The 18,467-nt window shown below is 32.0% G+C and overlaps 2 protein-coding genes across 2 annotated transcripts in view; both read left to right on the forward strand.

Moving 5' to 3' along the window:
• The window catches only part of LOC117104058 (transient receptor potential cation channel subfamily M member-like 2), a 26,271-nt gene extending 19,114 nt beyond the window's left edge, over positions 1-7,157 (forward strand). Inside the window, exons 4-5 of the mRNA XM_033244714.1 lie at positions 2,923-3,103; positions 7,081-7,157. Coding sequence (XP_033100605.1) covers positions 2,923-3,103; positions 7,081-7,157 — 258 coding nt within the window. The remainder of the gene's footprint in view (positions 1-2,922; positions 3,104-7,080) is intronic.
• Positions 7,158-9,782: 2,625 nt separating this feature from the next.
• The window catches only part of LOC117104059 (transient receptor potential cation channel subfamily M member-like 2), a 54,317-nt gene continuing 45,632 nt past the window's right edge, over positions 9,783-18,467 (forward strand). The window contains exons 1-9 of the mRNA XM_033244715.1: positions 9,783-9,936; positions 10,141-10,333; positions 10,814-11,028; positions 11,486-11,586; positions 13,540-13,674; positions 13,982-14,038; positions 14,631-14,832; positions 15,317-15,334; positions 17,117-17,336. Coding sequence (XP_033100606.1) covers positions 9,783-9,936; positions 10,141-10,333; positions 10,814-11,028; positions 11,486-11,586; positions 13,540-13,674; positions 13,982-14,038; positions 14,631-14,832; positions 15,317-15,334; positions 17,117-17,336 — 1,295 coding nt within the window. The remainder of the gene's footprint in view (positions 9,937-10,140; positions 10,334-10,813; positions 11,029-11,485; positions 11,587-13,539; positions 13,675-13,981; positions 14,039-14,630; positions 14,833-15,316; positions 15,335-17,116; positions 17,337-18,467) is intronic.

Genomic DNA, 18,467 nt, shown 5'->3' on the forward strand with positions numbered 1-18,467 from the left:
AAAGGGGAGGGCGGGGGGGGGGACTAAATTGTGTTAAGAAAAATATTTTTTTTCTATTGGTGATATGAATTACCGGTAAGATTTTTAAGGTATGAGAGTGCAATTTCCGAGCACATGAGCTCCATATTCTCAAAATGTTAACGCCTCAGCCCCAACCCTACTGCCAAATCCTGCATCCTTCCCAGAATCCATAAGAAGACGATCTATTCAACGGTGAAGGCATATAACAGTTGAGTGGTCTTTCCTAAAAGCATATTGATACTTTTATAATGTAATAATATTATCTTGGACTTGCTTTTCAACAAAGTTGGCTATGTGGTATACTACTGAGACTGGACTATAATCTGTCTCTTATACACATCTAGATTTATAGTATCGAAATTATGAAGAATTTTCAGATAAACATCTTCAATATCGCCAGATAGGCCTACAAGTATCGTAACATTTAGTGTGTGAATACAATTTGGGGTTTTCCATTCTGTTTTGCCTTCTTAATTGAGTTTTAAATTTCTGTTCCTATATTGCTAAAACAATCGCTAAGATGTTCACAATTAAGATTTGGATGAATATTGTTTCAATTTTTGTTTGGGATCGTGCTTATATCTGTTTTCAACTGATAAACATAATAATCTGATTTGCATTTAATATTTGCATATTATGGTCAGTCCAGTCAATAGACGGCTTTTCAAATGTGCCTTATGAGAACATCTAAAAGTTAAAAATAAAAATTCCAAAAGATTTATTGTCAAAATATTATAAAATTCGGAATGTCCCATGCTCCAAAACTAACACATCGATGATATACATCTTGTTCACGTGGTTAATCAATTTGCATGCGTCAATGGCCCCGACTGTACTCTTAAACCAGGGCCCCTCACAACCTGGTTACGCCACTGGAAGGCACCCTTTCGTATGTAATTCCGCTACTCCGCGATGGAAAATGGTAAATTTGGTGTCTAAACATATGGTATTGGGCTGGAAAAGTCAATGTTGTTGTTTTTATTTATTTTTTTTTCTTGCCTATCGTTTTCCTTTTTTTTGTACTAGGTGTTTTTTTCCGCCACTGCCAGGCACTTTGGTCAGTTTCCATGCTTGGATCTTTCCGTACTATATCGAAGCATAGACCATATATCAAGAATGTGCCTCCTAATATTTAGTGTCAATCAAGAGTGTGGTGTGTATTAAAGGATTTAAGGAAAAAATTAAACTTTCGGGAAAGTTTAACCAAGTAAGAAGGAAGAAATTAATATGTGCTGGTGACGATCCAATTTAGGATGTAAACATGAGGATCATTAATTTCTGACGTCTCAGACATAAATATCTCTAAATACTTGATGAAACTTGATGAAAAATGAAACTTTTTATAATAGTTTGTCAAGGTCAGTAAAGAAACGATTAAATTGTTATGACGATTCGGTGTAGGGTGTGCATATGAGGACCATTCAAATGAAAACGTCCCAAACAATTCAAAAACGGATCAAATGATCTCAATGAAACTTTTGGAAAAGTTTAACCAAGTTACAAGGAAGAAAGTATTTTGTGTTGGTGATGATCCAATTTAGGATGTAAATGTGAGGGTCATTTAAACTTCTGACGTCCCAGACCTAAATGTCACTAAAAACGTATCAATTGGTCTAAATGAAACTTTCTATAATAGTTTGTTAAGGTCTAGTAAGAACAATTAGAAATTTTTGTTACGATCCGGCGGCCGTTCCTTGGCAAAACAACGTAACTTAAAAGTTTCACTTTTCAAGAAAAAAATAGTTAAAAGTTTGTTTTTTTTAAAACTATTAACCTTTTCATATTTTCAGTGTGTGTTATTGTGTGCAATATGTGCTTTGTATCTTATATTTTAGTATTATTAGCATTAAATGTTCTTATTCATTGTACCAGAAAAGCAAATTTCATATATTTTATTCATTACGGTACATGACCAATAACTGATCACAAAAATCACCAAGTAAAGCTATCGCCGATAGGGTGTAGCGACTGTATGGAAACAAAGCTTAACACACATTTTTAGAAAAAAAACCCCAAAAATACAGAAAGTACAAAAAAGAAATATCAACAATTATAGAGATTTTAAAGCTATGCCTAAAAAAACCATATTGTAATAATTAGTGATCATCAGACTCGTTCAATAACAATAAATAACTTAATGCTATACGAAGTTTATATGTGGTCATTTAAATATGTGTGTGTGAAGTTGATAGTAGAGGGCAAAAAATGTAGTGTTTTTTAGATCAGTGACAAGATGGCTTTGGAGCGTGTCTTATGAATGCAAAGAGGTGATAAAACTCTTTTGAAAGATGAAAACAATGGTGTCCTATAATGAGGTGTAGGTATTTAGGATGATCATTAGTGTGTAGCAGCAAAACCACTTTAAAATAGAGGAAGAGAGAGATGATAAAATGCTTTGTATCATATTTGTAATAAATTCTCTTCTCAATTATTTTTTAATATGCAACTTTTTGGTTTTTATATACTGTAATTGTGTATCACAGAACCATGTGTAAAAGAGGTTGTTAAACCCTCTGATATGTTATCCTGTATAAATATGTTCATGAATGAATGAATGAATGAATAATTTCTCTAGTTAGTTTCTCTTAATTGTTATCATATCCCCTCCTTCGCTGATTCTCCTATTTGAATACGCCTAGATGCCTTAACAAGGGATAGCCAATGAACCTATTACAAGGCTCGTATACCAACTGTAAGTAAAAGTAGCTCATCTACCAACATTCTATAATCCTTTAACGTTTTTGCTGTTGTTGTTTAATCATGTGGTCTTTTTTGTTACAAAAGCTGTTTTTAAAAAAAATAATTATGATAATAATTATGAAAACAGTTCATATGATAATGATATAGAGTAGAAGTATTAATATTCATATCCGATAGTAATTGTTTTAACATCTACCGCAGTATGTACGATTGGAACATGATACGGATCCTAACAAAGTTCTCGAACTTCTAAGGGACCATTGGAAGCTGGGAGTACCGAAACTTCTCATCTCCGTGACTGGTGGTGCCAAAAACTTCCGCATGAACCCCAGGCTGCAAAAAGCGTTTAGGAAAGGTCTTATCAAAGCGTCACTCAGCACAGGTAGGATAAAATGCAGATTCAAACTCAAATCAAATAGGCAATTTATAAGCCACATTGCTTTTTTATGAAGAAGCACTTTCACTAGTGATAATTAAAGCAGATATATTTAAAAAACTTATATTATGATAGGGACATACAGTACGTTTTCTCAAACTATTATCTACATTAAAGATGTACTCTCTATCATGAACTAATAAGTTCAATAAATTAATAATTCTAATTTTAAAATGTGTTGATTCTCACAACTTGTTGGGCTGTACTATAAAAAAAAATCTGTCATGGGATATGAAAGTTCATGAGACAGTAGCTAAATGTAATCGCAATTGTGGTCTTATTCGACTACATCTCCTGCGAGCGAATTTTTTTTTTCGTGAAGAGCCAAGAATAGGAAAACATATAAAGCCCTCTGATTGGCTAGTGATAAGATGACGTGTCGCGCTTTTGTTTGACAGTCGCAAGGCATCTTGCACCCTCGTCAGTAGCAATGCGATACATGGCAACCAAATATAATGCAATACGCTTAGTAATAGCCTAGTCTTGATCTTTGAATGTAGGTTTTTACAGTATTGGGAACAACATTTAGTAGGCTACCATAGTCACAGCTGATCGCACAGCAGTGATGGTGCCAGCACCTGCCCGACGGAGGGGCTAAAGCCCTCGACGGGGAGGGGGGATAGTAGAGCGAATCGATTCTCACTTGGCTGGGGGAACGGGGGCCGCATAGGGCCCCCGTTGGGGGTCCAGGGAAGCCACGAATATTTGATGAATTATGGCGAATTTTTATAACTTATTTGGTAGGCATCGAGTTACTATATGACTTCATGTAGACTATGCTTTCTAATGTTGAAATCAGCTTCCAAAACCAAAACATTTTGAATAAAACAAGAAACAAAGAGTATGCAATGTAACCATCTAATTTATTTTCAAATCCTCATTCTTGAAAGTGAAATTCTATATTTTGGAAATTTTGCATAAAATCTGTCATGGTCGAGGTTGATCACAATATATTCCAACCATCATGAGGCTATCCAAATGAGCATTTGTCATAACAGAATGCAAATTATTTTTAATTAGTCTCATTGAATTATTATTATTATTATTATTATTATTATTATTATTATTATTATTGTTGCTGTTGTTGTGATGCAAATGTAACACAAACAATATGGTGGCTAAACGAATATTACATTATTTTTTTTTATTTGTTTGTTCCCCGACTATAGCCCCCTCTGGCGCCACCACTGTCCTACAGCTCTACCACTGCTACCAAGGCCAGACAGTACTGCAGTACTATAATACATGGGGCGACAGGCGATCGGGCCCACGAGACAATCGGGCCCATTTTCAGACGTTCGGGCCCAACTAGTGTGGACGATCGGGTCCACGAGTGTAGACTTTCGGGCCCGTTTTTTAAAATGGAGGATAGACGTTCGGGCCCAATTTTTTAAAAAAAAACGATCGGACCCATTTTCTCATGACGTATTCAGGTCGAAGCGGCCGCCCACGGCCCTAATGCAGCCGCGCTCAAAATGTACTGAACGCCAGTAGTGCTATACCGATTATTTGGGATATATGGCCTACTTTAAACCTTCTTCATAAAGCCTTAGCTCTATCTTTAAACTGTTGTATTATTAATAAAAATAAAACAACTATATTGAAATTTTTTTATTCTATTGATAAAATGAATATCACTGAAAAATTCTACTATGTTTTCACATTGTACTCGTATTTTAGATCGAATTTTAAAGTTGACAAACAGTTTTCTACGGATATTACATATGGCACTAATTTATGTATAAAATAATTAACTTTTATTTTATATTTCTTCCAGGACACAAAAATTGGTTTAAACATTGTATCTGTCAATAATAAAATCCATGTAATAAATGTATAAACGTGACTCCAAAAATATGCGTAATAGATTATCAGTGTACAATTACAGTAGAATATAATGAGTACTTACAAATGAATTGTTATTATTATTATTATTATTATTATTATTATTATTATTATTATTATTATTATTATTATTATTATTATTAATTTAATAAATACCCATGTTGAATATCTACACAAATATTTTAACAATAATTAACATTGGAGACCCAATCACCTTTTCAATAAGAAATTGCGTTTTTCTTCAAGTGCTGAAAAGATGTAGTCAAGACCACAACTGCAAGTCAAAAAAATCCTGACTGATTACGACGCTCAACCAGTTCTCAGCCACTTTACTTTCGTGGTTTGCACATTCCTCCTGACTGCTACATGCTGTAGGCCTTCAGTACAAACGACGTCGTTTGCATAGCAGTAGGTCTAGGAGCTAGTATTCCCTAGGGATCGCACACTTTAAGCGAGACTTTCTATACCCTGTTTAGTGATTTCGAATAGTTAACGCACCTTCCCCATCAAAAAATAGAAATTTTTGAAAATCATAAAAATGTTATTTATTTTTATTATTGCCTTCACTCCCCTGAAATATTCACAAATTAGATAAATTTCATTTATCAATCTCATTACTACACTGTTTACATTCATCAATAGACTGTATCTTTATTTTGTCCTTCACCTAGATGCTTTTGGCAAAATCATTTTGCTGTTTCCCTCCCTCTGACGACTTTTACAAAAAGAAGTTCACTAAACAAGGCACAGTATTATTAGAAAAGTCTCGCCTTTATACCTATCTGTCTATGGTAAATCAATGGTAGCCAATCAATATACGCGTGTATAGTGATAGTACAGCTCTTAAAAGTTAGTATTAATAACAACAACAGCAACAAATTATTATTATTATTATTATTATTATTATTATTATTATTATTATGATAATAAGTTATTGCACTGCTTGAATTTATGTTTTCTTCCTCTGAATTTGTGCAGTAAAATTATTATTTATTGATGGTGTCTATGTAACGTTACCACATAATGCATATTGTTGGTATTTGTATCTGTATTTTAGATGTATAAATCTAAATTGGAAACAAATCTCTTTACTACTGTACATATTGCTCTCTACTAGTGCATCTACACTCACACAAAATTGCGCATTTAAAAAAAAATAGAAACAAGTAAATTATAAAATAGTCAATAATATTAAGTCTGTATTTTTCTTTATTGTTCTTTTTAAATTTTTCTCGATTTATAAATAATCAACCAGTTTATAAATGATAAAATAAAGTGTGAAATTAACAGAGGGGAAAACCTAAACAAAAAATAGCACAGCGAATAAAGAAAGGCAGTAATTATTTGTTAACCAAAAAATTATTTCAAACAAAAACAATTAAGAAGTATATTAGTACAGTACAGTGAGAAAAGCAGATGTGACCATTAGTACAATCACAAACTAATTGATATTGAAATATCTGCAGGAACTAATTTTCCAAAGTGGTAAACTATTACAATTATTATTTGAAAAGAGTTTAATTTACATTTTTTGACTAATAAGAATAAGTTTTTCAAGGTTTTAGTTACGTTCATGACCATGTATTAATTTACGTTAAGTTTCATACCATTTGTTATTGCATACCATCTTGTACACCAAGAATAGACATTATTAAGATCATGTTGTTAAAAGAAACAAAACTTCATCTTCATAAGTTCTGACAACCCGATAGAGAAAGCGTCAATAGCATATTAGGGAATACATGATGAGATAGTCCGACAAGTGCAAATAATTTATATAACATAGCTCTATAAATACAACGAATGACTAAAATGCTTTACCATGGTCTTTACAAATCATATGGTCGTTTTATAAACGTAGCTTGAGTAAGATTTTCGTAAAGGCCTTCTTGAGGTAGTTTCTACAAGTCCCATTTGCACGAATTATATTTTATATACTTTGAACAATCTGTTTTCTGTTTTTCTTTTTAATAACCATTAAAATGTCATTAGTGATCAATGGCTTTCTGAGCGGACGTTTGCTTTACTTATCAATCAATAATTTTAACAAATTTTTGATTTATAATTATTCCATGCAGAATTAATCTCATTCGCGTTTGATGGAGATAACCATTTACTAGAAGAAAAGAGGTTATTAAAATCAGCGATATTTTAATCTTGTTATTTTCATAAAAAATAACCTGCTGGTGTCTTTGTGATTGGCTTACATAAATTGAGGTGCAAACCAATTCCAATTTGATCACCATCAGATATACCAGGAAGACATTCCAATAATAGTAACACCCTATCAGAACTCTGCCTAGTTAAAAAAAAGTCAATTAATTGTTCTAGCATTTATAGAGTTCATGATGAAATTAAAATTAATTTGGGTAGGACTTCAAATGGTACCATTGAAGGTGTAGTCAAAATTCATGTCTCCGGCTAGAATGATAACGTTGTAGATATGGCAAGGTCAGGCAAATGCAAAGCTCAAACTTATCGAAGAAAGCAACTTTAGAGTTTGGAGAACGATTTAGACAGCCAAGTAGATACTTTCATTTAGTGGTGCATATATTACACCATATGATTTCTACTAAGATAATTTAAAAACAAGCTTAAACAGATCATTACTACATGTTATTAGGAAGTCTTTTTGATACTGTAATAATGTATCTTGTATTTATATATTATGAACAAAAATGGTATACATAATATGAGGTGGTTTTATTGGTAGTTACTAAACTGTACAATAGAAAAATAAGGGCAAATAAGTAACAAATCCATCTTTTTTTGACACAATTAAAAAAGCATGCTACTTTGTTCCAACATGATGATACAAGGCGATTTCTTTAACATTATAGCTACCTACCCTTTTTGGCCAATACCAAAACCAGCCGATGCAAAAAACAGAAAATATAATGAAATAACAATCTGTTCAGATATTTACCTATTTAAGGGATCCCAAAAATCATCATCCCAAAACCTTCCTCTCAGCCATTCTGACCAGGGAAGATGTGTATAAGAGACAGATTCAGGTCGAAGCGGCCGCCCACGGCCCTAATGCAGCCGCGCTCAAAATGTACTGAACGCCAGTAGTGCTATACCGATTATTTGGGATATATGGCCTACTTTAAACCTTCTTCATAAAGCCTTAGCTCTATCTTTAAACTGTTGTATTATTAATAAAAATAAAACAACTATATTGAAATTTTTTTATTCTATTGATAAAATGAATATCACTGAAAAATTCTACTATGTTTTCACATTGTACTCGTATTTTAGATCGAATTTTAAAGTTGACAAACAGTTTTCTACGGATATTACATATGGCACTAATTTATGTATAAAATAATTAACTTTTATTTTATATTTCTTCCAGGACACAAAAATTGGTTTATATTCAATATTAACAATATATATATATATATATGTATATATATACAATAGTATTTATTCGATCAAAATTCATACAATAAAAATAAAACATGGCAGACAAAAGACTGAATTGCGAATTACGTTAACATCAAAAAGGTTAACCAACAATAATAAAGGGAAATAACAAAAACCAAAAAAAGAAATCACTTCACGATAAAAGTATATATAACATTATTTTCATTATTTTGATAATTACATTAAAATTACTGAAAAATGTTATTCAAAATTAATAGTCCGACAAGTGCAAATAATTTATATAACAATTTTATTAAAAATTTATGTAGGAAATTACATTATTATTATTATTATTATTATTATTATTATTATTGTTGTTGTTGTTGTTGTTGTTGTTGAAAGAATGAATATTGTACAAAAGGACAATAAAGACATCAAGAAAGTTAAAAAACAAGGAATCATTGGGCCGTCAACCAAACTAGTACCAAACCCCCTAGTCAATCGAAATTACAAATCCACTGATATATATTGGTACTGCAACTAGCGATGGTAAATTTAGTTTTTAACGTGGTGTTACGAGAATTCACCTAAGGCGGGGGGAGGAGGAGGGGGAGCAAGGCGTGAACTTTAGAATACGGGTGAATGAGGGTTTAGCAAAACAAATACCCGCAGAAGGATAACGCCTGTTACAAAGTTTATCCAAGTGAAATTCAAATAGGATACCTATTTTATTACCTAAAATAATGTTACAGACACTCTTCTGGACCTGTTCAATGCGGAAATGCAATAACAGTGTCAGTCCGTCATTCCAAACAGGAACGGCATATTCTTATACCGGGCGAACAGTACTCATGTACTTGCTTAGGTCTGCAAGAGGAACACCATGGTATTTAAGGGCTCCTAAAATATACAATTTACTGTTTAGCCATTTGACAATACTATTATGCGAATCCCATTAAAGAATAGCTTGAAGAATAAGTGTCAATTATTTTCAAACATAATCATTCAGAAGAATAGATGAAGGAAAGTTAGTTTTGCAAAACATAATGTCCATAGTACAACAATTTCCCTACAATTAAGTTTCATATTACCACCTAAAGCCCAATCATGTGCGCAGTTGCACATAATTGAAGTTCAGACTGATTTTATACAATTTTGTGATACCCGATTAAGGCAAGATCGTCGACGTATTTTAATTGTTTTACACAATTATCTTTTAGATTGTCCATGTGGGTAGCATTTAAGAAATCGAGTCTGGCCTAGAGAATCCAATAAAATTATACATAAATTAATTTTATAATGTAGTACTACAATACTATTACCTATCATTTCTTCATTTTGGAAATCATTAGAAAAAAAAATAATAGAATGTGTATCTTATATCTAGCCTCATGCCCAAGCATATTATCGCATGGATGTCAGTGGTAATGTAAAGCTAGATCCAAATCACACCCACTTCTTACTCGTCGATAACGGTACTTCCGGCATCTTTGGTGTTGAAATCGAACTTAGGGCTAAGATTGAGAAAGCTATTTCATATCAAAGAATTGGTGGGGGTAACCATGGTAAGTTCAGTAAAATAATTTATGCATTTTGTATATGTTTAAAAATAAATGTCAACTAATTAGGAATAAAAAAAAAATGCACCATAATATAGTGCAAAAAATATTATCTTTTGCTATTTGCCACAATATTTTTATTTATTATCACTTTGTTATAGATAGCATGTTACTTTCTAGCAATACTTTGATTGAATTTATTTTCCATAGAGGATGTATGTGTACCAACCGTTTGTGTAGCAGTCGAGGGCGGTCCAAATACCATCTTAACAGTGCACGAAGCGGTCACGCACGGTACTCCAGCTGTAATTGTTAACGGCTCTGGACGTGCTGCAAATATCCTTTCATTGGCTGCACAAAAAGCGACAGAAGTTGAAGTTAAAGATAACAGTGGCGGTAAAGAGTGAGTAGTTTTCTAGTTATATTTTTTTCTACTTGCTTTTATTATAAATGAGAGTATATGGAAAAACTTAAACTCAACCTTCAGGCCATGGTGTTGTGTAATTTTCAGTTGCAGATTCTTGTTTTCTAAAGCATCAGTTTTCTGTATGGCTGAACATGGTACTATCATAATTAAATTTGAATGCTTCTCTCCTTTTTAATTTTTTGAAAAAATAGAGGGAGGGATGGCTGGCTATTCCTCTTAAAACCGTCGATGATTCCTTCACTACTAGTGTAGTAGTTGTAAACCTCCAGTCTGTTACAAAGGTGTAGTATTAAAGAAAAAGATGGGGGAAGTAATTATAGGGAGTAAGTGATATTGCTGATTTTTGTCTCTTTTCCATCAAAGTAATCCCATTATTGCTAATGCCATAAGGTAATCATTTGATAGATTATCAATTACGACAAAATTAATTAAACATGGCATATCATTGTCTGACAGAAAAAAGAAGGTCATCGGTAAAAAATTGAGGCAAGAATTATCACAGCTAATCAAGAACATTGATGAGAAAGAACTTGATGAGAAGGACATAGAGATCCATTTAAATCGCATAGAAAAATGTGTTCAGAAAACAAACCTCTTTAATGTGTACGACATGGACTCATCAACTGGTGTCAAAAATATTGATGAAGCTTTTTTACATGCTTTACTGCGAGGTATAATAACTTATTTCCTTGATTTTGATAGACACTATTATTTATATTAATAAAAACGACCGTGGGATTTTCATAGTATAGAGTTTTTATTCTGCATTCACAATTTTCACATCCTAAGCCTTTATGCACTTGCATTAAACAGCAATTAAAGTCATACCAAAATCATTTTGGGCCAGTATTTTTATTTCAGTGTATATATTACATTACAGTATTATTAAATAATGTACTTTACTTTTCCATAATACTTTTTATTTAACAAGGACAATTATGTATATGTGGTAATAAAGTATTTTAATATCTTATCCCCTAGGAAAGTAATTATTAATAATGTGAAATAAAGTTTGAAAATAAATGATTCATTTTATGGATGTATGTAAAAATGAATATGCATTTGGATTATTCCTGTTTAAATCCTTAATTTATTATTTCAATGATTAATTTATATTCCGACCTGTAGCTAATAAAGGAAGCAAGCAAGACCAGTTGAAATTGACACTTGTATGGAATCGTATTGACATTGCTAAGAGTCAACTTTTTACTGATGACAAAGATTGGAAGGTATGTAGGCAAACAGACATGTGGGGGATAGATCATAGAATTTCAGAACTGAGGTTTATTTTTATTTAATTTATATTTATTGGCTTTTCCTAACAGTAGAAGGAAAACCATTGTTTTTGTAATTTTTTCCATACTTTTTTAACTATCTTTTTGCACAGGTGTTTTCCTGAGCCGCACTTTAGTCACTTTCAATGCTTGGATCTTTTCCAAACTTTGTCCAAATATAGACCATATACTAAAGATGTGCCTCCAAATTGTACTAACAATTTTGAGTGGGGTGTGGATGTGAGGGCCAAATAAAAAGATTTAAGAGCGCTCTTGCCTGTATATATTTTTGTAGATTACCGTAAGAAAGTTGTGCATGATAAGTTAATCATCAACGTCGAAATAGTTGAAGTAGTTGAGAAACATACGTACTTAAGACTGGTAACAAGCAATAAACTAAATTGGGATGAAAATACAAATGAACTACTTAAAAAATACAATAAACGTATACACTTTCTGTATCGCATAAAAAGATTTTTAGCGTTAACTCACAACTTATGTATCTGTTCTTCGCATCAGTTATTCAATCAATATTGTGCTACTGTATTATTATTTGTTTTTCACATGGCAGTGATAAGGATAAGATGATTATAAACAAAGGAGCCTCAAGAAATATTGATTTTACTTTTTGTGAACTTGAGCAACTTTGTAAGTCTTATTAATTAGAGAAGCTAAAGCACATAATGCAAGTTACCACTTTCCTCTTCATAACAATATTGTAATACACCCGAGTATGTAATTCAAAACACATCTCTGAGATGTGTTTTGAATTACATACTCAGTGTATTACAATATTGTTATGAAGAGGGGAAGGTGTCGTATCTTTAATAATCGAGTATTGGCGGCTTCAATTAAAGTTATAGTGTTTAAAAGCAGTAGGTCTTGGTTTGATTACTTTTTATAGTATATATAAATTATATATACGCGGTATATACTGTATAACATTGTCTTTGATGTATTTACTTTACTTTACCTACTTTAAAGCCTTGGGTCCACATGCAACTTAGCCCCACCATGTTAGTGGCTGAGTGGGGCTGAGGTGAACAAAATTTAGAAAATAATACCGCTAGATGGCCGGAAATGATACTTTTATTTAGTACAATTTATCAATCACAATTATTTATATTGTCAAAATAAAGCGTCAACTAATTTCTCATAGTATTTTATCAGCAATTTTCGAATACATAGTGATTTAATTAGTATGTCTGATGTACTAGGGAACAGTTAAATTACTTAATTGTAATTTAACTGTTCCCTGGATGTGCCATAGAAAATAAACCTTAAAAACATTGTCTGTGACTTTCTTGCTTCAAAGTTGTGAGTCCACACCCATCTCAGCCCCACCATAGTTGGGGATGAGGCAAGAAAGTTTAGGTAAATAGTACCTCTAGATTGCCGGAAACGTCACTTTTATATAGCAAAATTCATCATCATTGATCTAATAAATCGCTGTGTGATATTTGAAGTATTTACTTCACTTAGATCTTTGTGGGTAGATAAACTAGCATCTTGCTATAGAATAAGATGTACTCTGGCTGTACAATGTTTTTCGTTAAAACCTGAGTCACATTTCAACAATTTCCAGCATTTTGAATTATAAAATTACATTGCGGACGAAAAGTGACAGAGACCACCCCACCCCCCGCAAAAAAATGTAATGTTGGGGACGTGTTCCCACATGATCTGCGCCAATGATGTTATGGCCCATATCTACACCAACCCTAGGTTTCCTTGTGTCCTACTAATATTTCCAGAATAATTTATATCCATTCTTAGGCTGTATAATAAATAGTATATACTACTATAAAGATACATTATATAGAATACACAAAACTTAAAAATAAATTGTTGAAAAAATGTGCTTAAAATAGTTTTTTTTTTTTGTTTTTTTTTTAAATCTTATTTTAGAAAGGAGAACTTGATTCAGCTCTGCATTATTCTTTGGTGCATGACCAAGTGGATTTCGTGAAGCTGTTTCTTGATCGTGGCGTCAGTTTAAAGGAGTTTTTAACAGTACGAAAATTGTCTATTTTATATAATGAGGTAGGGTGACACCACTGTTAAATATGTTTTTTTTTCTCTCAAGAACTCCAGATTTTAAACTTTTAGGCCTACAAGTTCTTTTAAGTAATCGTTCACTTACCTTTATTTATAAAACGATATTTTCAAAATTGAAGGATTGACTTAAAAGAGCTTTTATGTAAACTTTTCTCCTGTTTTCATATTACTTTATATCTTTCACACTACTATTTGTGATGCTAAGAGAAAAATAATATTTTAAAAATGTAATAAATTTTTAAAATATCTTTTAGGTAGTTTTGTCACTTTTTATACATATTTTATCTTTTAGGTGAAAGAGAAAACTCCAATTTACAAATACTTGGACAAACAGAGAGGAGGAAGAAAGGTTGGTTTTTTGACACACAAAGAAACTTGTTTAAAGAGAAAACATTAACTATATCTTACCTGTAGGCTTACTGGCAAATTTTGACAGCAAACCAGAATTGTGACACATCAACTCAGCTGTCACCATAGAGTTGAGCTATGCGGTAGTCATGCTCAAGAAAAAGTAAAAACACATAAGCATTGGTTAATTATTTCATAGAGTGTTCTCTTTTCTCTATGATTATTCTAATAAAATATTAAATTAATCACTATTGAATCTGTATTGTAGTAAATAAATCAAAGTAAAATGAAATTTTATTTTTAAAATGTCACCATTTGTCACCATTGATGAAAGATAATAATAATAATAATAATAATAACAATAATAATAATAATAATAATAATAATAATAATAATAATAATAATAATAATAACTTTATTTATATAGCGCAAACAATATCCAATTAAATTGATCACAGGCGCTGTACAGAATTTAAAAAATATAAATTTACAAAAATCAATACTTGATATGTAATATACATTAAAAGTTAAAATAGAAAATTGGAACATTAAAAAGAAAACATACCCGGAGCAACCCTCTGTTATCTTTTCAGGACCAATTTAATCTGCTTGATGTGGGGAAGCTACTTCAACAGATGACGATGGATTCGTACAAGCCGCTTTACCTTCGGGATGAAAACCGTTACATGTTAAACATACCAGAGAACGAGAGTGAGACAATGGCTATCGCGTCAACAGGGCAAAATCGTGTATCATTGGCAATAGCTGAGACTGCCAAAGTTTTGGTACCAAATAGTAAGTTTGATTATTTTAATAATAATTTTTGTATGTATTGCAAGCTTCTACAGGTTCTTATTTATTGTATAATTTAATTAACTGTAATAATTATTGAAATTATACAGTAGTTCCTCAAGAAAATAGAAAATGGTTTACGCCGAAGTAGGCCCTACCAACATGACAGTATGGTTTGAATGAAAAACAAATTCATTAAAAAATGGCTGTTAAGCATAGGCAGGCAGTACTGAAAATTGAAAATAGGATTCCCAGTATAAGCCCACAGCCCAAAATCGGCATAATTTTGTATTGGGATGGGGGTCGGAGTGGGCATATACCAAAGAAATTAAGGTAGAATTAATGATAATAGTATAATATTGGTAACCTTTTAAGGTATGTCAAAGTGTCCATTGTTTGCTTTAACAACTTCACATAAAATATGTTATAAAGAGTAAATAAGTAATTTAACTTAATCGTTTAACATCACAATGTATTTCTTTTGCAGTTGCACCATATATAGTTGGTAATTATGAAAAACATTTTGCATAAGGCCTTATAACCACAGCATGAATAGTGGTACTAACACTTACAGAATATGAAGTTGATGAGAATTGTAGAAGTGCATGATTTGGCAAGTGAATTTCACAGTCTGAATTGTACTTTGGCATACTTTTTATATTCTTTGGAAACATATACAGAGTAATATCCTGTGAGTTTTGAAATTAATTTAAATATATGCAATAAAAGCTGTGAATCAACCCAGAAATGCACTTTTTTTCTGGTCATGTAATGTCAAGGGTCATGACTTTTGTTACTTTTCGTTGCTGTCTAGTTATGGCATTTGCTTTTTAAGTAGTTTTGCCTAAAAACCTTTTCATAAATAATTTTTAATTTTGCTGTATTTAACTTAAACCATCTAACCTCTAGTTGTCAATAAACATGACATTAATAATAACTTAATTTTCCTCTAATATATTTGGCTGCTTGGGTTCATTGGCATGGGAGAAGTAGTGGGATTATTGTAAGATATAATGTTAGGGGATAAAACTTTTTGTCTAGTGACAAAATGTTTAGTAAGTCTTTTTTTTTAATGAGTTTTAATCGGTCTAATTGGTTTTTTTCTTGTTGATCTCTTTTTATATTGTCTTAACTATTAAAATTGTAAATTATCCCTATTCCATTTTAGCTTTGCGTTGATCCCTTTCCTATTCTTCCTTTTGGCAACTGAATGTTTCGTTTGCAGGATCCCAATGGAAATAGGTTTGTTTGAAACCTTTTGGGGCTTTTCCTTGCTTTCAGAGTATTCAGTTGTACTGTTTTACCTTGTTTTGTCTTCCTTGTTGTTGTATTTCACTCTGATGGCTAAATAAACTCAAATCAAATCAAATCAAGGTTGGGATCCGGAGGGAAAGCATTCTGGTGTCTAAAAACTGGTCACATTTTGGGCAATTTAAACTTGTTTTCAGGCATTTTTTAATGTATTATGCCCAATGGTGCTGCCACTGTGCGCCTGATTACATCCCACAAATTTTGCATTAACTCAAAGGGAATGCAATTCCTTGAGGCCTAGCATACAGTTTTATTGCTTAAAGATATTTTTTTCTTATACAACCTGCATTGCTAATTGCTGCATATAAGCATCCTGAATGAGCATACAGTACATATCATTATCAAAGCACAGGATGAGAGTTAACTGTATAATGTAATATATTCATTTTTCGGCCATGAATATTTATTTTGGATATCATGCATGTAAGTTTTTAAAAAGAGCTTCTTTATCTCTGTAAGTCTGACATAGTAACCATTATTATCATCATAATTTGTAAGATAATTTAATATCATTATTTCTGTTATTATAATTATGAATAATAAAGTTATTAATTTAGTCATTAATCAGCTATAGTAGTAAAATATTTTTTTTTTAAAAGAATATTGAAATTAGAATAAAGTCCTAAAGAATTGCTGATGTAGTGAAAATTGCTATTGGACAATGAAGTTTTGAGTTCAGAAGGAAAACTGAAAATAATAAAAAAAACTCAAATTAAACTAATTTTGTATCTAATTTACAGATTACTGATATCATTTTTAATTTATGAAATTTGGCTCCAAAATTCAAAAAAAGCAGACAGTTCAACAAAAAGTATTTTATTAAATATAATAAAATTAATAATCAATAATTTATATAAAATAATAATGAATAATTTTTTTAACTTTTCATTTTTTATATACTTTATTTTAAGAGATGTGTCAATGAGCTATTTGCTACAACTAAAATAATTAAATGTTTATATGTTCATCCATGCAGACTGTAAATCGAAAGGAAACCCTAACCAATTTGATAACCCGATTCGAGAGCTTTTGATCTGGTCAGTTCTACAAGGTCGTAAAGAAATGTCTCATTACTTTTGGGAAGAATGTAAAGAGTTGATGATTGCTGCTGCCCTCACCTCCTGTATGATCCTCAAGAATATGTCGCAAAAACAGGATGCTGCTGACTATAAGGAGCAACTCTCTGAAATGTCAAAGTAAGAGGCCAATATATATATATATATATATATATATATATATACATATATATATATATATTTATATATAGGGTTCTCACCACGCTGGTCGGCGGTGGTAGGGCCCGTCCAGCACTCAATATTTCTGACCAGTATTTATAGGCTGCTGACCACCAATTGATAGTGGGAAATGCTTGCTACATTAGATAAGAAAAAAATATCAATTAACATCTCCGTGGTAACGTTCATTTGAAACCCTACTGCTGTGTACGGTGGCCCATAAGTTCACGGCAAAATCAATTTGCTGACGGCAATATAAACTTTTGAATTTGGCTCACGGCAATATAAACTTTTGCCCACGGCAATATCAATTTGCCTTACGGCAATATAAACTTTTGCCCACGGCAATATCAATTTGGTTCACGGCAATATAAACTTTTTCCCACGGCAATATCAATTTCCCTTACGGCAATATAAACTTTTGCCCACGGCAATATCAATTTGCCTCACGGCAATGTAAACTTTTGCCCACGGCAATATCAATTTGGTTCACGGCAATATAAACGTTTGCCCACGGGAATATCAATTTGGTTCACGGCAATATAAACTTTTGCCCACGGCAATGTCAATTTGCCTCACGACAATATAAACTTTTGCCCACGGCAATATCAATTTGGTTCACAGCAACATACATTTTTGCCTACGGCAATATCAAGTGCCTCATAGCGTGCCTCATAACGATTTCTACCGCCACCAAGGGGGTTATGTATTCACCGATGTCACTGTCTGGGTGTCTATTCCAGTTTGTTTTTATATCTAGTAAATAAAAAGTGATTGGTAAAAACTCATAATACCGGTACGGGACGTCGGTAAAGAAGTGCAAAATACAGTCATCATTATGAATTATTGTGCTTTATTGATCCATACTATTGGTAGGCCTATTAGCTCAGATTTCAATGCTTTTCCAACCCAATATTATTGACATTGAATACAGCTCTGATACTCACAGTATATATTTTTTTTAATCACAAATTAGAACTGCATATATGTAGTTTTAAAACAATGTGCATTCACTTAAAATTTATTTACAACACAAGTTTAGGTAATTACTGTAGGCCTATACAATTAATTCCCGGTTAAAAAGTATATATA

Source organism: Anneissia japonica, unplaced genomic scaffold (genome assembly GCF_011630105.1).
Source record: "Anneissia japonica isolate Jap-2015-1 unplaced genomic scaffold, ASM1163010v1 scaffold287778_len1315358_cov176, whole genome shotgun sequence".
Lineage (NCBI taxonomy): Eukaryota > Metazoa > Echinodermata > Crinoidea > Comatulida > Comatulidae > Anneissia > Anneissia japonica.